The 22,838-nt window shown below is 42.2% G+C and overlaps 3 protein-coding genes across 5 annotated transcripts; 1 reads left to right on the top strand and 2 right to left on the bottom strand.

Annotated features, from left to right (window-relative positions):
• Positions 1 to 6,581: 6,581 nt before the first annotated feature.
• On the bottom strand, positions 6,582 to 11,942 carry LOC100837298 (sugar transporter ERD6-like 16). Its single transcript, XM_003557783.4, has 18 exons — positions 11,151 to 11,942; positions 10,249 to 10,311; positions 10,032 to 10,121; positions 9,892 to 9,951; positions 9,747 to 9,812; positions 9,566 to 9,631; positions 9,398 to 9,473; positions 9,248 to 9,312; positions 8,856 to 8,948; positions 8,698 to 8,778; positions 8,488 to 8,572; positions 8,365 to 8,408; positions 8,229 to 8,291; positions 8,087 to 8,146; positions 7,807 to 7,860; positions 7,654 to 7,713; positions 7,436 to 7,550; positions 6,582 to 6,997 (listed from the first exon to the last, which is right to left on the bottom strand). Exons 1-18 carry the CDS (start codon positions 11,394 to 11,396, stop codon positions 6,876 to 6,878), a joined length of 1,509 nt encoding a protein of 502 aa, XP_003557831.1. The 5' UTR covers positions 11,397 to 11,942; the 3' UTR covers positions 6,582 to 6,875.
• A 2,589-nt stretch (positions 11,943 to 14,531) lies between these two features.
• Positions 14,532 to 17,472, bottom strand: LOC100845359 (pentatricopeptide repeat-containing protein At5g18950). Of its 2 annotated transcripts, none has more exons than XM_010230290.3 (2): positions 15,370 to 17,472; positions 14,532 to 15,020 (listed from the first exon to the last, which is right to left on the bottom strand). In XM_010230290.3, the coding sequence occupies exon 1, from the start codon at positions 17,388 to 17,390 to the stop codon at positions 15,747 to 15,749; it is 1,644 nt and encodes a 547-aa protein (XP_010228592.1). In that variant the 5' UTR covers positions 17,391 to 17,472; the 3' UTR covers positions 14,532 to 15,020; positions 15,370 to 15,746. The 2 variants fall into 2 exon arrangements, with proteins under 2 accessions (XP_010228592.1, XP_003561611.1); XM_003561563.4 differs by lacking the exon at positions 14,532 to 15,020 and adding an exon at positions 15,076 to 15,281.
• A 109-nt stretch (positions 17,473 to 17,581) lies between these two features.
• On the top strand, positions 17,582 to 21,647 carry LOC100829528 (serine/arginine-rich SC35-like splicing factor SCL28). Of its 2 annotated transcripts, none has more exons than XR_729926.3 (7): positions 17,582 to 17,897; positions 18,439 to 18,516; positions 19,129 to 19,293; positions 19,393 to 19,460; positions 19,537 to 19,576; positions 20,568 to 20,861; positions 21,078 to 21,219. XR_729926.3 is itself a non-coding variant. In XM_003557847.4 (7 exons), exons 1-6 carry the CDS (start codon positions 17,689 to 17,691, stop codon positions 21,250 to 21,252), a joined length of 735 nt encoding a protein of 244 aa, XP_003557895.1. In that variant the 5' UTR covers positions 17,583 to 17,688; the 3' UTR covers positions 21,253 to 21,266; positions 21,344 to 21,647. The 2 variants fall into 2 exon arrangements, 1 of the variants encoding a protein (XP_003557895.1); XM_003557847.4 differs by lacking the exon at positions 20,568 to 20,861 and adding an exon at positions 21,344 to 21,647 and having other exon boundaries at positions 17,583 to 17,897; positions 21,078 to 21,266.
• Positions 21,648 to 22,838: the final 1,191 nt, after the last annotated feature.

Raw genomic sequence — 22,838 nt, 5'->3', positions numbered from 1 at the left:
GGTCCGAGGGTAGCAAGTAGCGTTAGCAAGGAGAGAGAGAGAGCCCGGGGACCTTCCCCCGGCAAGGTGTAAACACTTGGTGCATAATCAATACCAGTTCAGACAGGCAGGATGTAGGGTTTTACACCTCCGGGTGGCCCGAACCTGGGTAAAAACGTGCGTGCATGTGTTCTTTGTTTGTGCGCATCCCGAGTGCATCATTTCGCCGGCCCCGCAGGGCCATCGGCCACGCCGGCGATCCCCGACGCCCCTGCCGAACCTAAAAGGGGGCCGTGACCGCACGCCCCCGGTGTCGGAGCCCCGCGCGACGACAGGAACAAACTAAAAGAAAGATTTGATCATCAGAAAACAGTGATCCTCCCTAAAGCTCGTTATGAGTGGTTGCACCTAAGGTTGCAAGACTATAAAAGTGTTTATGAATACAATTCAGCCATGTTTAGAATCACATCACTGTTACTGTTGTGTGGAGAAAAAGTAACAGATGAAGAGATGCTGGAGAAAACATTCTCTATATTTCATGCATCAAATGTGCTGCTTCAGCAACAATACCGTAAGAAAGGGTTCAAGAAATATTCGGAACTTATTTCTTGTTTACTAGTGGCTGAACAAAATAATGAGCTTTTGATGACAAACCATGAGTCATGTCCAAGTGGTTCCAGGCCATTCCCTGAAGCGAATGCGACAAGATATGATTACCAAAATAGAGGCCGTGGTCGTGGCCGTGGACGCGGCCGTGGTCGTGGCCGTGGCTATGAATATGGACGAGGTCGTGGCAGAGGAAATTATAGCGTTCGCTTCAAGAACACAGCTAGACCTCATGTAAGGCAAGAAAGGGAGATAAAGATAAAGGTGAAATTGATGAAACAAAAAATACATGCCATCATTGTGGTGGAAGATCCCATTGGGCACATAACTATCATACACCAAAGTAACTTGTGGATCTCTATCAACAATCAATTGACAAGAAAGGGAAACATACAGAGACAAACTTTCCAAATAGCAATGGTGATGTTCCTGGCATGGCAGATATTGGAGAACATGGCAACAATGATGCTACTCATTTGGATGTTTTTGATTTCTTCATTCAAGAATAATTTATATTTGTAACCTCCTATTCCATATGAGAATAAATGTGTCTAAATTATAATAAGAGTTAAGTATGTTGTAACTTCCTTTGCTACAGAATAAATCCATATCTTTGTGTTTAGTATTCCTGCATGTAACTGCTTAGCATTTAATAAATTTATTCTAATAAACTAATAGTTATTGGTACATGTTTTTTTTGAAGTATATATGGAAAACGCTTTGGCTCAAGATCTTCTAAAAGAAGAAGATATATGCCTTATAGACAGTGCAGCAACGCATACCATACTAAAGAGTAAAATATATTTTTCGTACCTTGTGGTACATGACGTAGTTGTTAATACAATATCTGGAAGTGCTAAATTGATAGAGGGCTCAGGAAGAGCCACAATAATGTTACCTTGTGGGACAAAGGTAGACATAAACGAAGCACTTTATTCCCCAAAGTCTCAAAGAAATTTGTTGAGCTTTAAAGATATATGCCGAAATGGCTATCATATAGAGACAATGTGTGAGGGTAATGTGGAGTACCTCAACATTACAAAGATGTCATTGGGAAAAAAAATATGTGTTGGAGAAATTACCAGAATTATCTTCTGCTTTATACTATACAAGTCTCAAAAGGAATGAGTCATATATGGTGGTGGAACGGAAGTTCACCAACCATAGCAATTTTATTATATGGCATGACCGGCTAGGCCATCCCGGATCAGTAATGATGCGAAAAATTATTAATAGTTCATGCGGGAAAAAACTAAAGAACGAAAAGATTCTCCAATCGAATGACTTCCCATGCATCGCATGCTCTCAAGGGAAACTGATTGTGCGTCCATCACCAGCTAAAATTGGACATCAGTCCCTCGCTTTTCTGGAGCGCATACAAGGAGATATATGTGGACCAATTCATCCACCAAGTGGACCATTTATATATTTTTTGGTTTTAATTGATGCATCAACTAGATGGTCTAACGTCTCCTTACTATCAACCCGCAATCTAGCATTCGCGTGGCTGTTGGTTCAAATAATCAAGTTAAGAGCTCAGTTTCTAGATAATCCGATCAAAACTATGCGCTTGGATAATGCCGGTGAATTTACATCAAAAAGCTTCAATGAGTACTGCATGTCGATTGGAATAAGTGTTGAACATTCAGTTGCACATGTTGATACATAGAATGGTCTTGCAGAGTCATTTATTAAACGTCTCCAATTAATAACGAGTGCGTTACTTATGAAGTCAAAACTTCCAAAGTCTGCATGAGGACATGCTATTTTGCATGCAACGGCGTCAGTTCGCATCAGGCCAACAAGTTATCATAGTTCTTCCCCTCTACAGTTGGTTTTTGGCAAAGAGCCCGATATTTTCCATCTAAGAATCTTTAGATGTGTGGTGTATGTACCAGGGCCGTCTCCAGGAATTGGAGGCCCCGGAGCGAAATTGAAAAACTAAAATTTGGACAACTTCGAATAACTAAATCATACTAGTTTCTAAAACTCATAATTCTTTCTGTTTTATAAACAAACAAAAATAGTCTAAATAAATTCAAACACTATGAAGGTTTTTCAACAAAATAGAAGTGAGGATCAGACCGAACCTGAAACTATGAACAAAAATAGAACAACAATGCTTGGGCTCGGACAATTGCTAGACGAGCTATAGTATACTGCTGACTGCAGTTATAAAACTTGCCAATTGATTAGGCTATAAATTAAATCTGTTGGTTGGACTAATGAATCAACAAAGAGTAGTGTACAGTATTAATCTGAAAACCTGATTAGGAGCTGAGGCTATGGCCGGACGCCATGGACGTCGTTGAATAAGGAGATCAACGCAGCAAACCAACAAGCAAGTACGGATGTAGCAAGCAGGCAGGGGATTAGGTTAACGGTAGACGCACGGACAGCAGAAGCAATCAAGCAATCAGCCACTGATCAGCCAAGCGATCGAACGAGACAAGCGGCAGCCAGGGGCCAAGGGCAGGGCAATTGCGATTGGGTGGAGGCAGGTTCGTGCGAGTCGAGGCGACCGAGTGTCCAGGAATCGCCCGTCCCCGTGATTAGCGAATTACTAGAGATGATTACTCTTTTTCCCCCAATTTTACCATATCTAACTACTGCCCTGAGCGGTCGTGCACTCTGCGCATGCCGGTCGACGGCCCTGGTACGTACCAACTGTTCCACCAAAGCGCACAAAGATGGGACCTCAAAGAAGATTGGAAATATATGTTGGATATGACTCTTCTTTTATAATAAAACCATCAACAGGAGGTGTATTTTTAGCAAGATTTGTTGATTGTCATTTTGATGAGTCAAATTTCCCAACAACAGGGGAAGATGATAAGCAGCTAAATAAAGAAATAAGCTGGAATGAATTATCACTATCTCATTTTAATTCTCGTACAAACCTATGTGAGCAAGAAGTTCAAAGGATAATTCATTTACAAAGCTTAGCGAATAATTTGCCAGACGCTTTTACATACTTAAAAAGAGTGATAAAGTCATATATTCCAGCTGCTAATGTTCCTGAAAGAATTGATGTCCAACATGGGCAACCGTTTACCGCAAATGAATCGAAACCTACCATGAAACGAGGTAGACCATTGGGTTCCAGAGATAAAAATCATCAGAAAAAAAAGGGAGCAAAGGATCAAGATGGTCAACCTGAGGAAATAATAAACCAAGAAAAATCTCCCGAGGAGATTGTAGACATGACAAATGCTATTGCTACAGAAGAGATAAAGGTACCTGATTCTTTACAAAATGAGATCTCATTAAACTACGTCATGTCGGGAAAAATTTGGAACCGTGACAAAGTTATCATCGATGATGCATTTGCATATAATCTAGCGCTAGAAATTATGGATGAAACTGAGGATCATGAACCTTGATCGGTCGAGGAATGCAAGAAAAGACAAGATTGGCCAAGATGGAAAGATGCAATTCAAGCAGAATTAAATTCTGTTACAAAAAGAGAAGTCTTCGGACCCGTAACCCACACACTTGTTGGTGTGAAACCTGTTGGTTACAAGTGGGTCTTTGTGCGAAAGCGAAAGGAGAAAGGGGAAATTATGAGATACAAGGCACGATTAGTTGCCCAAGGATTCTCCCAAAGACCTGTTATAGATTATGAAGAAACATACTCTCCTGTGATGGATGCAACGACTTTTAGATATCTTATTAGTCTGGCAATAAAAGAAAATCTTGAGTTGCGTCTAATGGATGTTTTTATAACATACTTGTATTGTTCACTTGATAGTGACATATATATATGAAACTTCCTAAGGGATTTAAACCGCCAGAGGCAGGTTCTCGAGAACAATATTCAGTCAAATTGAATAAGTCACTACATGGACTAAAACAGTCTGGACGAATGTGGTATAATCGTCTCAGTGAATATTTGACGAAAGAAGGGTACACAAATAATTCTATTTGTCCATGCATATTTATAAAAAGATCCGGAACTGAATTTGTGATAATAGCTGTATATGTTGATGATCTAAATCTGATTGGTACTTCTCAAGGACTCTCTGAGGAATTGGATTGCTTGAAAAGGGAATTTGAGATGAAAGATCTTGGAAGGACCAAATTTTGCCTTGCATTACAAATAGAACATCTCAAAGATGGCATTCTTTTGCATCAGACAACTTATACAGACAAAATTTTGAAACAATTTTTCATGGATAAATCACATCCATTGAGTACCCGAATGGCTGTCCGGTCACTTGATATAAGGAAAGATCCTTTTAGGCCCTCAGAGGATGACAATGAAATTCTTGGCCCTGAGGTTCCTTACTTAAGTGCCATTGGAGCATTAATGTATCTTTCTACTCATACACGATCTGATATTGCATTGTCCATTAATTTGTTAGTAAGATATAGCTCTTGTCCTACAAGGCAACATTGGAACAGTGTGAAGCATATCCTATGTTATCTTCAAGGTACAAAGGACACGGGTTTATATTTTTCTAACACAATAAAAGAAGAAATAGTTGGTTTTGCAGATGCAGGATATCTATCTGATCCACATAATGTCGATCACAAACTGGATATGTCTTTATGTGTGGAGGCACATCAATCTCATGGCGTTCAATGAAGCAAACTATAGCTGCAACTTCATCTAACCATGCAGAGATCTTAGCAATCCATGAAGCTAGCCAAGAATGTGTGTGGTTGAGGAGTATGTTACATCATATTCGCAAAAGAGTGTAACTTACTTTGGAAAAGGAGGTGCCTAGAGTCGTACACGAGGATAATATGGCTTGTATAAACCCAACTAAAAGACGGATATATCAAAGGAAACGGAGTGAAGCATATCTCGCCAAAGTTTTTTCTTCACTCACGATCTCGAGAATGATGGTATTATAATAGTGCAGCAAATTCGTTCAAGTGAGAATCTAGCAGACTTGTTCACAAAGGCACTCCCTACTTTAGTATTAAAGAAATTGGCACATGGTATTGGATTGCGACGGCGAAAGACATCAAGTGATGTTGCCATCAGGGGGAGTGAATATGTGTGTACTCTTTTTTCCTTGACCATGATTTTTTCCCACTGGGTTTTTCCTTGGCAAGGTTTTTAACGAGGCATGCAATTCACTTGTTAATGGACATCCTAGGAGGAGTGTTATGAAATATTAATGTGGATGTCCATAACCACTATACCATCAAAGTTATAATCTTCTACTTCATTGGTGTAACTCTCCTAACATCAATGCTTGTAACTCCATCACATGTATGGCTGTATATACGAGAGCTTATGTATTGGAAAGGCAATAAAAATTTCCAATTTCATCTCTCACTCTCTCCATTTTATATATTCCCTTACATTACAACTAGTTATTTTATAACATTTTTGGAGTTTTATTAGTTAAGTTTTAGAGTTATGGTGTGTCATGATCAGTTATTGTGTTGAAGATTGAATTTTAACTTGGGCCATAATTCATGTTTTTAATAAATACTTAATATGCACGTTTTCTTTTCAATAATAATCTGGTGTCAAATTAATTGTCGCGGCTTTGTCTAGATATGCATTTACCTACACACTGAAAGGCGTCAAGACAAAGTTGCAACAATTAATTTGGATCGGAGGGAGTGATTAACTTAGGACATAATTCATCACGATCAAATTGTGCAATGAAGCTCGTGTAAAAATTTAAGTCTAATTGTTTTTATAATAATTTTTTAGGTCATATTTGGTGCTGAGACTTTCATGACTAATTTCTAGATATAAAATACGTTAAACGTGGAACCTTTCAGAAACCAAACCGAACCGATGGTTCACCTAGCCATCAGCGAGAGAAGAGAATCAAATAAAAAAATGGCATGAAATAGCCTAACTTAAGTCTCGTGCTCTGCCTAAGTATATCGACATGGAGATGGATCCCCTAACGTGCATCAGGGTAACGTTGGGCCACTGACATGTAAACCCCACAGATGGAGGGCCCACATGTCAGTGGCTCCAGGTCACCCTAATGTACGTGAGAGGATCTTTGACACGTGCGTTCTTTCCATTATTATTTTTCTCAAAAAGGCCAGAAATGATCTATTACTTAAAAGTCTTATCAAACTTGGTACATAATCTGCGCATACTTAACCTACAAATACACTTCAACACTACACCCGAGAGGAAAGCTATCATAGGGAGAAAAACAACCAAAGAAAATCGATGTATATATGCTGCCACGGTGAGAAATGGAGTAAGGGATGCATGTATAGTTTCTATTGACCCTATCTTCTGGAATTCAGCGAGTCCTGGATCTCCTCGAGTGTTCTGCCTTTGGTTTAGTTTCCATTGACCCTTATCTTCTGGAATTCAGCGAGTCCTGGATCTCCTCGAGAGTTCTGCCTTTGGTTTCAGGCACTAGCCTCACCACGAACAATATAGTCAGCATGCTCGCCGCAGAGAACATAAAGAACGTGCCTGTATAAACACAGCAGCAAAGAGACCAACTTAAGTAATAAAACCACACATCTTTCTCTTTTTTCCCGGTTACTGCAAAAATTATGCTTCTTTTTTGACGAATACGACAGCGTCGTTTTCCATTAATAAGAATTGGAATGTACAAGTCAGAATAAATTATGCTTCTGATTCATGCATTTTTCGTGTAATGGCAGAGTTTTGTCGAAGCTAAATGGTTTGCTAACTTTTCAGCACAGCTCCTCTGCTCCTTCAAAGAAGGATGGAAGATGCGTGTCTGCAACTACTGGGACCATAGGAGTGAGGACTGAAAACTGTTACTCCCTCCGTCCCATAATTCTTGTCGTTGTTTTAGTTCAAATTTGTACTAAAACAACGACAAGAATTATGGAACGGAGGGAGTAGTATATATGAGCTGTACTTCTGTGTTGGTGGCAATACCTGCTGAGCTCCAGTCCATTAGGAAGCTGAAAGAGTAAGAGATCACGAAGGAACCAAACCAACTAACAAGTGTCACCAAGCTTCCACCGATCGCTTTCATCTTAATCGAGAATATCTGCAGGCAATTAACCCAGGAAAGGTCAGCCGCTCATGTAGTTTTTTCTGTAGAATGTCAAGCATGACAGAATCATCCAAAACAAGCTCCAATCCTTGTTTACCTCGGACATGATAACCCAAGGGACAGGTCCCATTCCAATTGAGTATGCACCTATGTAAACCTATTTCATAATCAGCATCAGCAGACATGATCAGCGTTCAGAAGATGAAATAGAATACAATTCATTTGCAGGACTAAGTAACATATTCCTTACAAGTATGCCAGAAACAGCCAATGCAGGAACCCATTCTAGGAATAGTCCGTGCGCCTAAAAGATCACCATTTGGCATTCACCATCATGTACAGAAACAACAAGAAAATAAGTTTTCGCCTTTGCTTTTTCCTGATAACATTAATTCAATATTTTCCAAGTTGTTCCTTGAGAGATTGCCATCAAGATAACTTAAGACAGTATCTCAATTCTCAGCCTCCCATATGTTCCCAAAAAGTTTCATAACAAACTCCATTACTACAATTAGGAAAAATGTAGGTACCTTTAGGTAGAATGATATTCCTGTCATAAAGCAGCCCAGGAACGTTCCAGATGCGGATACCTAGATAATAAATGGATCTCACAACAAATTCTGCCAATTATTTTTTCTTTGTATACTTAAGCTCAGCTCGTAGCATTTATACCATTAGAAGAACCCTTCTTCCACTCCGATCCATGAGGATGGCGCCAAACAATGTAATGGGAATCTGAAATGGTCACGGTTATAAACAGAATCTTCTATAGTTAGAATTTACTAACCAAATGCAGCCTATCAAAAACCTGAATAATGCCAATCAAGATGGTTCCAAGTTTTCCAGAAAATCCTGAAATTGACATAAAATCAGCACATCTCATACAGAACTTTTAGAAAAGGATAACACAATGATCACGATATTTGCGTACCCGCAGAAGTAAAGATATAGCTCGCATAGAATCCTACACCATTTATCCCTCCCAGTTGCTGGAAGATCATCAAGCCAACGCCCACCTGTGCATTAAGATCCATAAATGATATGTTTGGTTAACCTTTACGATTTTTGTTTGACGCATTCTGAATTCAGTGGGCAAAAAATAATGACATTTTGGCATGAAGTAGTCAAATTGATTTCTTACAATGACAGCATATATATTTTTGCTCAGAAACAATTCTTGAACCCTGGCCTTTGGGAAGCTCTGCACTGATTCAATATGCTCCTGAATAAACAGATCATATTTTAGTACAGTCTGGCGTTGTATCCTAATGTATGTATGCTATTACGACAGTAACTAACTTTTATCTCAATGGCCTCTTCAGATATGTCAGCTTTCTCTCCACGAAGCTTCTGCAATGAGGTGTGAAATTCTTTCTCCCTTCCAACATTAGCCTGTAACAAGACACAGAGTGAGATCAGTAAAGAAGACCGCATCATGAAGTGACTAAAGTAAAATTTTCATATCAGCTAACGAGTATGACTATGACTATTTACTTTGTGTTTTATTTTAATCCTCATCGTCTATGCTTAATTTTGCTATAAAAGGAGGTTGTATGGTAACTTGTAAATGCCACTAATCTTTGCATTATTTTTAAAGCACTAAAAACCATCAAGCAAATGGATCATTTTCTCCTCCCGATAAATTCAAAAAACCCATGTTGCACAGAATACCAAATTCAAAAATTCCTTACCAGCCATCTCGGTGATTCTGGAATGAAGAAGAGACCTGCTAAGAGGAGAACACATGGCAATATACCTGCACGACAAAATTTTAATTATTTGCCTCCAATGTAAATGTGAAGAATAACCATGTTAATCACATGGATGTGAAGACAAATTACCAACTAATACCAAATTGCGCCATGCAACCAGCGCCCCTGTTATGTAAGTAGCTGAACTCCCAGAACAGATCAACAACTGCACATGCAGAAAAACATGTTGTAGAAGCTTATTAAAACTTAACAAAGTTAAGCGAGCTTTATGGGGATTTCTTCCTCTAGTTTACAAACCTGGTTTGAAGTTGCAAGGCCTCCTCTGAGATTCTTTGGTGCTATCTCAGCTATGAACACAGGCACCTGCCAACATCCAGCGCGACATGAGCACACCAGAACAAGAAGTTGACCAAGGGTGGGGAGATGTGAGACAGGATCACAGGAGTCGACAAAATATTTTGAACTAAGTGGTACATACCACATAAGAAAGAACTCCAGTGCTATAGCCCAGCAAGGTTCTTCCAAAGTAGAGCATAGTAGCACCCTTCACATCAGAAAATCAAGGTAAGACAGGGGAGGAAATGCATAATACTACAGGTGTCTTTACAAAATAATTAACAAACCTTAGCAAAATATATAGACAGCCAACCAAAAATGCAAATAGTAGCTGATATCCGCATGGTCTTTGACAAATGAAACAAGACATGATTAGAATATGAATGTGAAGTAAAAATGAAAAAATTATATAATGGAGTCAATCTACCATTTTACGTCCAACAAAGTCCGCTAAACGCCCACTAGTAACAGCACCAATCATTGCCCCAATCGTCAATACAGATCCAAAGATAGCGAACTGTAGGGTTTAAGTGGATTAGCACATATCACAGTTACAGAGAAGATTAGGGCCGAAAAAACAGTACTGCACAATTCAATTTTGAAATTTATGTCGCTTCAAAAGAAAGCTTATTCATGTTGCAAACCTCAGAGATGGACAGTCCGACTTCATCCACTATTCCTGACTGAGTTGGTGCAGAATAACCAACCTGCAAATAAGATGGCATATCTTTCACAAAAATTGTAGATAAATATACCACATGGCAGAATAATCAGTCTTGGAAAGGGAATCTTGTAATGTAGCTAAAAACAAATGTTGAGATACATCCACATCCAATGTGATGAGATGTGATGAACTATCCATATCACCATCCTTCCTGTTTTGTAAATCAATCCTCCCAGTTTTAGAAAGAAGAATAATCTTGAACACAAAACATACGACAGTTTTGCAATTTTTAATACTTGTACATGTCTAAACTAAACCAAATGATGACAAGAAAAGGCAGGATTGTTGGTGCCTACTGAAGCCATATACTACTACAAAATAGTGAAAAGTGCATGAGACATATTATTCCAAAAATAACAAAATAATACATACAAAAGTTATGTAAACATGCAATATTTCAGTTCCAAATTCGCCCCTGGTCGCCCCTTGATTCTGAATACCAGAATACAGAAATGAACTTGAATTTTTCCATGTTTAGGTAGCTTCATGTGTACCACATTCATGAATTTCGTGGAATTCTTTTAGCAGGACATTATGATCTTTTGTGGAATTTTGCAAATGGGAACGTCGACCATGCACGGCAGGAAATTCCTCACATGCATATTCATCTCTAGCTCAACGGTCATCACCTTTCAGGCACATTTGCCTCCTTTTCTTTGGAAACCTTTAGTTGACCAAAAGTAGCGCATCGTGAGCCAAACATACCATAGGCGCCGCTCGTGCGCGTCCAGTTGAGTACACTCTCGTCATTCATCTCAGCGCAACGCCTAGCCACACAATACAACAGAGAGGAGAGGAAGGGTTAATTTGGCGGCGGCTTACACAGGTTCCGAACTCGAAGGAGCCGCACACGGCCACCGCGGTGCTGAGCAGAACCATCCAGATGGACCCTTCCGGGCCGCCTCCGCACGAATCCACCTTCTCGTCCACCTGGATCTTGGCATCCTCCACCGCCGCCGCATCATCCTTGTGATCCCGGAGTAGGAGCGGCGCCGTCACCTCGCCGCCGCCGCCCCCGGCACCCACCACCCCGCTTTCCACATCATCCGCAGGCCTCACTATCCCCATCCTAACCTCTACGACCGACGCGGACAAACGGCCGGAAGAAGAGCAATGGCCGAGATTGGTCGGGGTGGAAGAGGAGTGTTCTTCGGGTCGGGGAGGCGATGCCAAGTTTTTCTCGGGTATTTATACACGCGCCGCTCCGAGATTACCCATGTGGGGAAGCGGTCGCGGAAGCGGTTGGATGCAGTCAGTGCCCGCCAGAGCAGCGCTAGCTAGCGATCCGAGAAAAAAAGAAAGAAATGCTCCTCCGAGCTCGAGCCTTGCATTTTGCGTGGGCGATTCGCCTCTGAGTGGGACGAGTATTTTAAAATTCTGGAGATTGGAAAGAGGCGACGCCCGCCCGATCCGTGGATGCGATCTGCACGAATTAAGGAAAGAATCTGAGTTGGTAATTTGCTGGTTAATGGGTGAGGTGGCCACAGGCGTCTGATCTGACAGCAAATGCGGCATGGGTAGCGAGATCGAATCGATAAACATGCTGACTCATGTTGATAATCGACTCGCTATTTATAGCAACATATGAATCCGGAATCCAGAAAGTTTACAGTCGATCGAATTTAGCAGTTGATGTGCATTTAGATATTTCTTCGTGCCGCTTTGGGATGAGCTTATTACCGGCCTTCGGTCAGGTTAACGGTCAGATAGGTGTGCCATTGGATTATGGTTTTTTGTTTCAGTACTAGACTTATTTTATGATCTATATATGCTGTAAAAGAATATTCATAAAGTTAAAAAAATTTGGTTATCCATGTAGTAAAATAGACAAGGATGTCATAGAAGCTAGATTGTGATGATCCATCACAATGCCAAAGAGGATTTAAAACATGAAGAGATGTCCAACGCGACATAAAGAAATGATCGGTTTCTGGTTGGGAGGAAGAGAAATTGTGAAGGTATTATGCATGATGGCAATCCCATTGTAATTTTCATGAACCATGGAGGCACAAAAGAAGGTGGGTTTGTAGGAATCACTTGGGCATCTGCAAAGATCCATTTTTATTTGAAAATTGATGATGTGAAGGGTGGGAGGAGAGAGAAGAAGTCTTCGAGTTCTCCGTTCGGTATTAAGTGTGACATCTTTGCATGTATCTACACGGTAAAATGCGTCTAGATACATGTGTATCTAGATAAAGTTGTGACACGTAATACCAGGCGGAGGGAGCAGTGGTTTAAGAGTGACTTAAGAATCGACCACTTTATCAATGTACACCAATAAATCTAATTCTAGCAAATTATGTACAGTTAGCTTACAACATGGTACATGTGTTATTTCATCGTTGATTCTAAGACACATGAAGAGTCAATATTGAATCTACCATTGGGATACCCCTTATTTCCGTGCTTCTCATTTGAAGTGCATTTAGTATAAAAATGGAGAAATGTTTGTGGTAAACGCCGTCAACAAGTGTGTGTTTGTCGTGTTTGTGAACATAGTCTTGAGAGTGGTCCTGCTTGCTTTGGTAGGATGGGCCAACGGGCAAAGGGGTGCAGAGGTAGCCGGTCTTCGGAGTCTGGGCTACAAGAACTAAGGGTGACTCAAAGTTGTCTGTTTTGGTCATGGGTGGTGACTCGGACACCCCAGAAGACCTTGTCCGGCTTGTGCCGTGCCCCCCACCCACCCACCCCTCGACGCGATCACCTATTTGATATGTTTGTTTATTTAGTTTAGTCAAAAACAGATGGCTCCGGGGGAGGACAAGGGAGGATAAAGGAGAACAAGTGCACTGTCCGCCCAGACGTAAATCTGGCCCAGATTTGTGCCGGAAATGGGTCAAGCCGGACAGAAAAGCGAACAACCGCCGTAATGGTTCATTGCATTGGGGTGTGTGTTTTGTCCGCACGGACACAAACGAACACTTCTGGACGAAATGGGTCGCCGCATTTTTTTTTGTAAACCAGAAAATTTATTCCTTAACAACAAAGTACAGAGGGAAGCCTGAACGAGTCGAGGCTTTGAATATTACAAAGTTGCGCCAAGGGCAAGCAGCTGCTTTGTGATCTTTGTTAGTACAAGTGAAGGTGTTGCTGCATCTCTGAAATTTTAGAGCTCTTTTGGCTAGATAGTGCGCTACAGAGTTGTTGTCTCTAAGAGTGAATATCATCCTGCACTTGAGCTTGTCCAGAGTAGAGGAGATTTGGAGGATTTGCTGCATGATGGTCCAGTGTCCAGGGTGATTGATGACATCATTGTGCTGACAGGCCAAAGCAATGGTTTGGTTGTCTGTGATCTGTTTAGCTTCCTGTTGGTTGAGATAAGAAATGATAGAAGCAGCAAGCAAAGCTCCCATGGCTTCGGCTTGATTAGCTGAAGAGACCGGGGGAGAAGCGGCTTGAATTTGAGCTGTCCACCTGAGACCTGTGATGTGTGAGTCAATGAAGATTCCTAGTCCAACTTGAGTCGATCTGTCTATTTGCGACGCCGAGGGCTTCCAAGCCGCATCAGAATAGATGTTGAAGCCATTTAAGTGTGAGACCTGTCAGATTGAACCTGCAATTAAACTCACAGCATATGGATCCACCTGAAGAGGAGATGATATTTTCCTGTTGAAGAGAAATTTGTTCCGAGATTTCCAAATGCACCACAAGAAGGTGAGAATATTAGGGTCACCACATTGGAATCGCCCTAACCATTCCAAAGTTACTGTTCCAAGAGCCCAAGAGGGTCGACCAGAAAGATGAGGGACTATGGTGTCTCATGTAGCTATTGCGGATCCAATGACAATCCTGCCATTGGCATGTCCTATTTCGTTGTGCGCTTTCGGGCACTCAGAAGTTTAACGTATTCCTAATGAACCGAGCCGAACAAGAGTTTCAGCTCGTTATCTTTATGAGCTTAACGAGCTGAACAGCTCATTGGTCCGGCCCTACAAGGGCATGAGGAAGGATGAACTCATATCTAAAATGCACCAAGATTTTAAATTAGCAAAGGTTCCGGTTAGAGAAATCTCAGAACCTCCCAAAACATCTAAAGTTCAACCATGGCAGGTTTTCCTATACTTATGAAAAGCGGAAGGAATTTGCTTTCAACTGCAATTTTCAGAGACTCGACCCAGATCAAAGGAACTTTGGTTTCACCCCTCTTAATATCACGGTGATCATGTACTCAAAGATAAAACTATTACTTCCTCTCCCGTGGAGTTGATCACAGCTAAGAACAGTGCCATTGCAACCACATTTGGGTGATAAAGAAGGTGATACAAATTAGAAAAGACATGTAGCAACAAACTAGAAATCGAGAAGGTGAAAAAAAAAAGCGTTACATTACCAGGTCGGTTGGATACTAGTACTATAAAGTACTGTATAAATAACTATAAATCCTGATTCTCATAAATAACTATACATCATGCTGCAACATCATTGCCAAAAATTCAAACAGGTGGAAACATACAGTAATGGAGAAATAAATTGGCCTTGGTCCTCTGCGCATGTCACAAGCAGATACATGATGAACAACATATCTGTTGCAGATTTCCAGCCTAGAAGAGCCAGCAAAGACCTATACATTCAGATGTATATATGTCTGTAGATTGTTGGATTCACAGCATTACACCGTGAAACACTGTTGTGTACTAGTTTTCTATAATTGATTGCTCTTTATTACTGTTCCAAAAAACTATCAAGCCGAATCTGCACAGTGAATAAAGCAATCAGCTACGTGAAACAACTATGATTAGGCAACACAAAACAAGGAAAAAATGGATATTCATAAAACCCCAGTCAGGGGTTAATTAATATGGACATACAAAACTATATAAAACGAGAAGAAAATAAGCCATCCAACAGTCCTATTTAGGTTTGTACATATGGACCATCATAAATCTCTTAACAAAAACAAAACCTAGTTGAACCGATCTGCTCAAATGGGATATAGGACAGCCAAGATGCAGCCTGCAGGTTGATGATGTAGGCTATTGTAAGATTTGAAAATAGACAGAAAAGAAAAGGGAGGGCCAGAGGGCCAAAGCAGAATACATACCCCGGGATGGAGATGCAGAGAACAGCCAGGTGGAGGCCGCAGCCCTTACTGTTCAGAGAAATCTCAGGTTATCTTGAAGAGCCCTTTGCAGCTCCTGAAGAAGGTGGCTACAGAGCTGCTCATCAGATCTCCACTGTTACTATCATCCTGATCAAGCTGCTAGTGTCATGGAAGATGACACACTGATATTCGTCAAGGAAGCTATCACCGCAGAGGCGCAGACCAACAAGCTGTCGTCATTTCTCGGAGCTCTGTTACTTTCTACGCAAGTCCTTCGAGTACTCAAACAATACTAACAAAAAATTGTCTTGGTAAAGACATCAATCCAGGAGAAAACAAATGAACAATTCTATGTTTGGGAAAACATCTGAATGCTATTAGCTGCTCACCAAAATATCCTCCAACTTATGAGAGTAAGGTACATTTCCTGTGCATAGCTTATCAACAAGTATCGTACAGGGCAAACTGTCTAATCCAAATCCAGATTTGAGCATTGTATTTAGGATCAGCAGTGCATCATCCACTCGCTCGGAAGTGCTCAGCAACTCCAGCAAAGAATTGAATGTCTGTTTCTGAGGTTTCAGATTGCTCTTCAACATGCCTGCCAACCATGCCATAGCATCATCAGCTCTCCTGGCCTTACAGAACCCATTTATGACACTATCATTGCTACGCACCAACGGTTCGAAGCCCTTAGCCTGCATCAACCTAAACAATTCGACAGCATGATCCACCTGGCCTTCCTCACACATGGTGTCAATGAGTGGCGTGAAGGTTGACACAGTTGGCTCCAAACCAGACGACAATAGCCGCTGATACATCCGAATCGCCTCAGCCAATCTCCCAACTTTACATAGGCCCTGAATCAATGTGTTGTAAGTGAACACATCATGCTCAATACCCTCTGTAACCATTCCCTCAAACACAGAAATCGCTTCATCCACCCTCATATGGACACAAAACCCTGCGAGAATAATGTTACAGCTGACTGTACTCTCCTTGAATCCCTTCCCAAGCATTTCACCGTACACCTTGTAAGCCATATCAAAATCACCAGCTTTACAGTAGTAACCGAGAAAAGAGCAATATGCATACTCATTGGGCTCCATACCTTTGTGCACCATCTCATCCCACATTTTCCGTGCATCCACAATGTTGCCCACTTTACATAAACCATCGATCACTGTTGTGTAAGTGACTGCGTCAATGTCATAACCACGCAGCTTGATCTCATTGAAGACACGAAGGGCTTCACCGCCCATCTTGTGTGCGAATAGTCCGTGTATGATGCATTGGTAGACAACCGTATCTGGAGGATATCCCGCAGAGATCATGAGGTGGAGCGTATCAGATACCTTGGGGAAGTTGCCAGAGGCTGCGAAGGCTTTGACGAGGTCAGCGGCGGCAGCAGATGACGGAGGGGAGCCACGTCGAGCGGCATCGCGGAGGAGGCGGAGGCCGTCAAGTGGGCGGCGGTCAGCGGCGCAGGCGCGCGCGAGGCAGGAGACGGTGTCGGCGTCGCCTGGGAAGTCGGGGGAGGAGGAAAAGGTGGAGAAGAGGTTGAAGACGAGGTCGGGGCGCGCGGCTCGGAGGGCAGCGCGGGAAGCAGCGTTGAGTGCAGGGATGGACGGGTGAAGGCCGAGGTGGGAGGCGAGTAGCGCGGCGGCATCTGCGGCGAGATGTGGCGGGAGGCGGAGGAGGAAGGCGTCGACCCCGGGGAGCTGAGGCGAGGGTGCCGGGGCAGCCTCGGGGGCGGGGACGAGGGAGGAGAGGAAGAGGAGGAAGTGGAGTGAGGGTTCAGGGGAGGGAAGGAGGTGGGAGAGGGTGAGGCGAACGCAGCTCGGGTCGAAGAGGAGTGCGCGCGGGATGAGCTTCAGGAGGTTGGATTCGAAGCGCGGGCCACGGAGCACGGTGTCTGCCGCGAGAGAGGCGGCGGTCGATACGGCGGTCGGCACCGAGGCGAGCTCGGAGGCGGAGCTGGAGCAGATGTGTCTGATGAAGCGGCGCGGATGCAGGGACATGGCGGTGATCTGCGGCGACCGGCGGCGGCGGTGGGAGGAGAATGTAGGCGCACCCCAAAGGGACGGGAGGGTGGTTAGATTTCGTGGCGATGCGACTCGCGCGGTTTGGACTTGGATCGGCCCATGGGCCATGGCCCACGAGGCCTGCGTGTTCTCAAGTTGAATGCCATCTGTTAAGGCTGCTTGTGTTCTTCTCTCTACCTTCGAAAAATTATCCAAACCTCAGAGAAACCCTAAAACAACAAGAGCGGTTCCCCCCCCTCTCTCTCTCTCAGGCGCGCCCCCTCCGCTCTGTTCGATGGCCGGGTACCGCAGCCGCAGCCGAAGCCGGAGCTACAGCCCACGCAGGAGGTACAGCCGAAGCCCTCCCCGCTACAAGCACTACGATGACCCGCGCGACCGCTACCGATACCAGGGCGGGGGCGGCGGCGGCGGGCCACGCCGCGGATATGACCAACCGCCGGCGCCGACCGGGCTTCTGGTCCGTAACATATCCCTCACCGCCAGGTGCGTTCTCTTGCTTCCCCAGCCGTAAGACCGGGTTTTGTCTCATCTGACCTAGTATTCGTAGTTGTTTGATTGATGCGTTGAACCGTTAATCGTAATCTACCAGATGAGACGGAGTATGTTTCTGAATATGTGTAATTTCTATTGCAAATACATAATGCTGGTCCATTGTTTGTACTCCGTATCATTTTATCACTGTTGTTAACATCAGAGTTGCGCCTTCAGAGATCCTTGCGTTCAGTAGGCTTTATCTTGCATGGAAAACAGGATTATCATGGCAAATCAAAGCGAGTTCAGAATAACCATTGTCACGTTAATCAGAATCTTTAAAAGCCAGCTCAAAGTGATGCCCTGGCATAACGAGCTAATCATGTTTTCACCTTTTGCTATCAAACCAATGAATTGCAGCGGTAGTTTAGCAGTCATTATAAATTGTCATTTTCTGTCACCTAAACATGGTGATGTCTGCCTTTTTCTGTACATGGATGACTACACGGTAGCAAACTGATTATGTTTCCTTGTCCTTTTTTCTCTCTTGCAGGCTAGAAGACATTCGGGGTCCATTTGAGCAGTTTGGTCCTATAAAGGATGTGTACCTTCCAAGGAATTTTCACACAAAGTAATCATAGCTTAGCTTAAGTTTATTTGCATTTTTATGCATTTGAGCTATGTCTCGTGCTCTCATGTCATGCGCATGGAAAATGAGTTATGATGTGAGCTAAAATGAAGGATAAATAATAAGATGCTAAATAATGCTAGAAAGCTGATGTGCTATGCAGCTTGAGTGATAATTTACAAACTGCACTCTTAGATCTTATACTGGTGTGATTCATGTGGGTCTAAAGGATGATGTAATCACAACAGACTCGAACTTTTTCACTAAAATATAATAATTCCCTTAGCAACTCCTTTGTGATGTCATGCCATATCGTTATTAGCTCTCTGATTTTGTTTTTTTACATTATATGCATGTGTGCATCAGTGACTTCCATATGCTTGCAGTTAATATTAGGATCATGTAATTCTTCTTGAAAATAATGTCGGTGAGTGCTTGTTGTGTATCCTCTGCTATTGCCAAACAATGCTTACACGTATTTAGTATTTGCCAACTGCACATTTTAAAATGGTGAATGAAAGCTAACTGTCAGAAAATGGATTTCTCTGAGCTGTTGATTTTTTGTTGATCCGCAATAGGTTTTCATCATTGGTTGGGTTGATATATATTTTACAGGGAACTACGTGGTTTTGGGTTTGTGAAATTCCGCTACTCTGAGGACGCTGCATATGCCAAGCAAGAATTGAATCATCAAGTTATATGTGGTCGAGAGATTTCAATAGTTTTTGCTGAGGAGAATAGAAAAACCCCACAAGAGATGCGCTTCAGAACAAGAACAGGGTACATTATTCTTTGTTCAGTCTTCTTACTTTGCATTACGAATATGGTAATCTCAAAATATGGAGGATCCAAAATAAATGTGTGCTTCTGTTGATGTAGTGGAAGGCATGATGGAAACTACAGAAGAAGGCGATCACTATCAAGATCCCCGAGATCGCGCTACCCCTGTAAGTATAAAGCTGATAGTTTAATGCATATCTTATAGTCTTGCATTTATCTATAAATATATCTCTTTCCTCACAGCTTATTCACCTGAACCTTCTCCAGTTAGGCGTCACTCCAGGTTTGATCTTGAACTCTCTGTGAAAATAGACATGATTAATGTTTTGTCCTTGACTCATATTGATAGTTTTAACCTATTTCTGCTTGAATACCTCTAGATCAATATTTGTATTTGCACTTTTGGCATACCAACGCACAATTGGCATTTACTCCGTACACTATAGTTTGTTGTGATGACCAATTCTGCAAGTATATGGTGCAATAGCTACAGGAATCCAGAATGCTGTAACATTTTGTTCATTTTGAAAATTTCCATCATCAGCCCAACAATTCTGATGCAAGATGAAAGTTCAGTAAGGAAACAATTATACTCAACTTTATCTTGCCTTCAGTTTTGTTGATGCACAGAGAATGGGGAACACTATTAAACCCATTAGCCACCTTTTTTAATTGTTATATCTTTATAATGTGGGTAAAGTAAAAAAGAAAGAAGCAGAATCAGTTAGAATTGATTACAATTATAATGTCCTAATCATATTGATTGGTTTTTCTCACCCTGTCCATGATGTAGAAATATAATCGTGGTAAAATCGACCACTTCTCATATTTTTTACTTTATTGATGAAATAAATTACAAACATTTAAATTTTTCAAAAAATCCGTTTCCTAAATACTTGAAGTGTTCTCGAAATCGTCCTCTTGATTTGTTGGCTAAACAGCATAATAGGTGGTTGTTTCCATTTTCATCTTCATTAGCTCGTAAGTCAGGCTTGGAAAAAAAAGTAACTTCAAGAGGATTACAATTTTTTATTGTGTATCTCATGTAGATAGGCAAATTCATTTTTACCATGCAAAGCATAATAAAGATCAACAAGGAAATGACCAAATAAACTTTTCTGTTAATTTGTATGTGCATGAATCTAACGTTAGCAAAATGGTTCTGTTTGACTATTTCTTAATTGATGATGAATTGCTATTGTCTATTTGCTTTTGAAGTAAGGCTTTTAAGCTGTGCTCTAAGTTCTGCTGCCTTGCTTTTCTATATTATCCAGTCAACAAAGAATCTAGAGTTTAAAAGCCCAAAAGAGTATCATGACGTTTGGCGAATAAAGACCAAAGTGAAAGTATTATGTCCTCCACAGTTGGAGCATGTGAAAGGCATTACTGTTAAAGATAAAGTGGGTACTAGCACTCAAGAGTCTAAAGATAATCTTGGCTAAGAAACATGCAGAAAACAGTTGTTTTTCAAGTGAATTGATGCTGTTGAGCCAACAGTTGCAACACCTTAGTGCATTGCACGTTACATTTTGGGATCAAAGTGGGTAACCTTTTTTTGACAGGAACAGGTAACATTGATATCTCACATTTCAATTCAATTGGCTTGGCAGTACGCATGCCCAGCCATGCTGTGCTGTGCTGCATTAGCTGTTCTAAATAAGTTTACAATTATCTAAAATTACGTTTGCTGGTGATGATGCTTTGTTGTTCTTATATGTTTTACAATGCTGCTCCCTGCATCCTATCAGTCTGTCATACTCAGTTAAATCCATGATTGTTTGCAGGGACAGGGGTGACCGTGAAAAATATTCTCCTGGGGGGTCACACTCTCCACATGCCCGGGACAAGGGCCACTACAGGTCAAATGGTCGATCTCCTAGCCCAGATGGACAAGAGCGTCAGATATCACCATCCCATAATGGACATGGTCTACCAGTTGATAGGAGGAGCCCAACTTGATCCCAGTCTTAAAGGTTGCTAACTTGATTTGTCGTGCTTATACTTCTCTTCTGCTATATTATATTGATGTGCTGTTTCCCGTCATATGCAGCCTGAGATAAAATTTCAGTTTGACAGCTTTGGACAACGGGGCGGTGAAGGCAGAAAACTACAGCGCATAACGCATTGTGGCAATGCTTTCTTTTCAACATTGTTCTCTAATCAGTAGGTTCCGTATTGAGCAGATGTTTGTGTTCTGGACGCGTTGGACGTTAGTTCAGCTCCGTTGGTGACATCTTGTGGGCTCTATGCTTGCTTTTGCTTATGTTGTATTATTGGTTCTGTTCTTGTCAAGTGCGCACTTTTTTTAGGTGGTTGAGAAAGTAACTCATCTACCCCGTACTTTTTATGTCTTAGATGAGTGCTGGCTTCCTCTCGTCTTTCAAGGTGTGTTTGGTTCAGGGGTTGGGGCCAACCTCTGCGGTTTCAAATGGCCCAAAATGGTTTTGGGGACCAAGCAACCCACCAGAGAAAAAGAGGAATGGTGTTTCTCGTGAGCCCACCAAATCGGTCGACTCACTGGCTCCTCTGTCCTCGCTGACAACGTGTTCATGCTGCCATTGGTGATGATGAGCCAGCCACCATTGCCGGCGAGCACCCCTGGTCCACTGCTGTTGACGTCTCCTTGTTGTTAAACGACGTGCAGGAGGTTTTTGCCTTGTTAAACACACATTTTTCATCTGATATTAAGGATGATCGAGATTAAACGAGGAAGTAGAAGGCAAAATCGTCGGGCGATGAGAATAATTTGAATGCTTCGATTTGACAAAAAACATACTAAGTGAGGGAACCACAGGCGAGATCAAGTGACTATGGTGGAGGGTTTTTTTTTTTTGAGGAGAAAGTATGGTGGAGGTTGGGCTAATGGAGTCTATGTGTTTGAGGAGAAGAGTCACGGAAAAAAAAATAGAGAACCAAATATGAACCTGGGCTAACCCATTAAGTTCGACCAAGGCAACCAAAAGTGAAACTGGGTTCGCCCCACGGCATTAAACTGCGTGGGAGGCCCTCCAGAGTGCATTTTGTTAATATAAAAAAACAAACTCTACAAAAGATTTACAAGGGGATATATACAACTTACCTACTCAACTAAACTAGCTGTACAAGAGAAACAAAACTAACATAGATTATCAAGCCAAGATGAAATAGCATCAGCAATAGAAGGCTTAACCCCGAAGGGGAGCCTTGGCGCAGCGGTACAGCTGTTGCCTTGTGACCATGAGGTCACGGGTTCGAGTCCTGGAAACAGCCTCTTGCAGAAATGCAGGGAAAGGCTGCGTACAAAAAACCCAAAGTGGTCGGACCCTTCCCCGGACCCCGCGCAAGCGGGAGCTACATGCACCGGGCTGCCCTTTTTTTAATAGGCTTAACCCTATGCATAAGCCGGGTCATATCAGCAACAAAGCAAAAATGCCAAGCTCTAAAAGAAGGACGCTTCGCCTCAAAGTTGAAATCATTTCGCTGCTTCCAAATGTTCCAGCAGCAGATAATTGCCACCTCAACAAAGAAAGGCCGGCCAAAGTCCCTCCTCATCGCTGGCGGCTCAT

This window comes from Brachypodium distachyon, chromosome 1 (genome assembly GCF_000005505.3).
Source record: "Brachypodium distachyon strain Bd21 chromosome 1, Brachypodium_distachyon_v3.0, whole genome shotgun sequence".
NCBI classification, from domain to species: Eukaryota; Viridiplantae; Streptophyta; class Magnoliopsida; order Poales; family Poaceae; genus Brachypodium; species Brachypodium distachyon.
This window is presented reverse-complemented; position numbering and strand designations above follow the sequence as displayed.

Excerpts from the sequence above, each read along its gene's own strand:
- LOC100837298 (XM_003557783.4), bottom strand. The coding sequence starts at position 11,396 with ATGGGGATAGTGAGGCCTGCGGATGATGTGGAAAGCGGGGTGGTGGGT. Across the intron at positions 9,952-10,031 it reads ACTTTGTTGGACGTAAAATG|ACCATGCGGATATCAGCTAC; the intron begins GTAGATTGACTC and ends CATTTGTCAAAG. Across the intron at positions 6,998-7,435 it reads AATGGACTGGAGCTCAGCAG|GCACGTTCTTTATGTTCTCT; the intron begins GTATTGCCACCA and ends GTGTTTATACAG.
- LOC100845359 (XM_010230290.3), bottom strand. The coding sequence starts at position 17,390 with ATGTCCCTGCATCCGCGCCGCTTCATCAGACACATCTGCTCCAGCTCC.
- LOC100829528 (XM_003557847.4), top strand. The coding sequence starts at position 17,689 with ATGGCCGGGTACCGCAGCCGCAGCCGAAGCCGGAGCTACAGCCCACGC. Across the intron at positions 19,294-19,392 it reads CGCTTCAGAACAAGAACAGG|TGGAAGGCATGATGGAAACT; the intron begins GTACATTATTCT and ends CTGTTGATGTAG. Across the intron at positions 19,577-21,077 it reads CCAGTTAGGCGTCACTCCAG|GGACAGGGGTGACCGTGAAA; the intron begins GTTTGATCTTGA and ends GATTGTTTGCAG.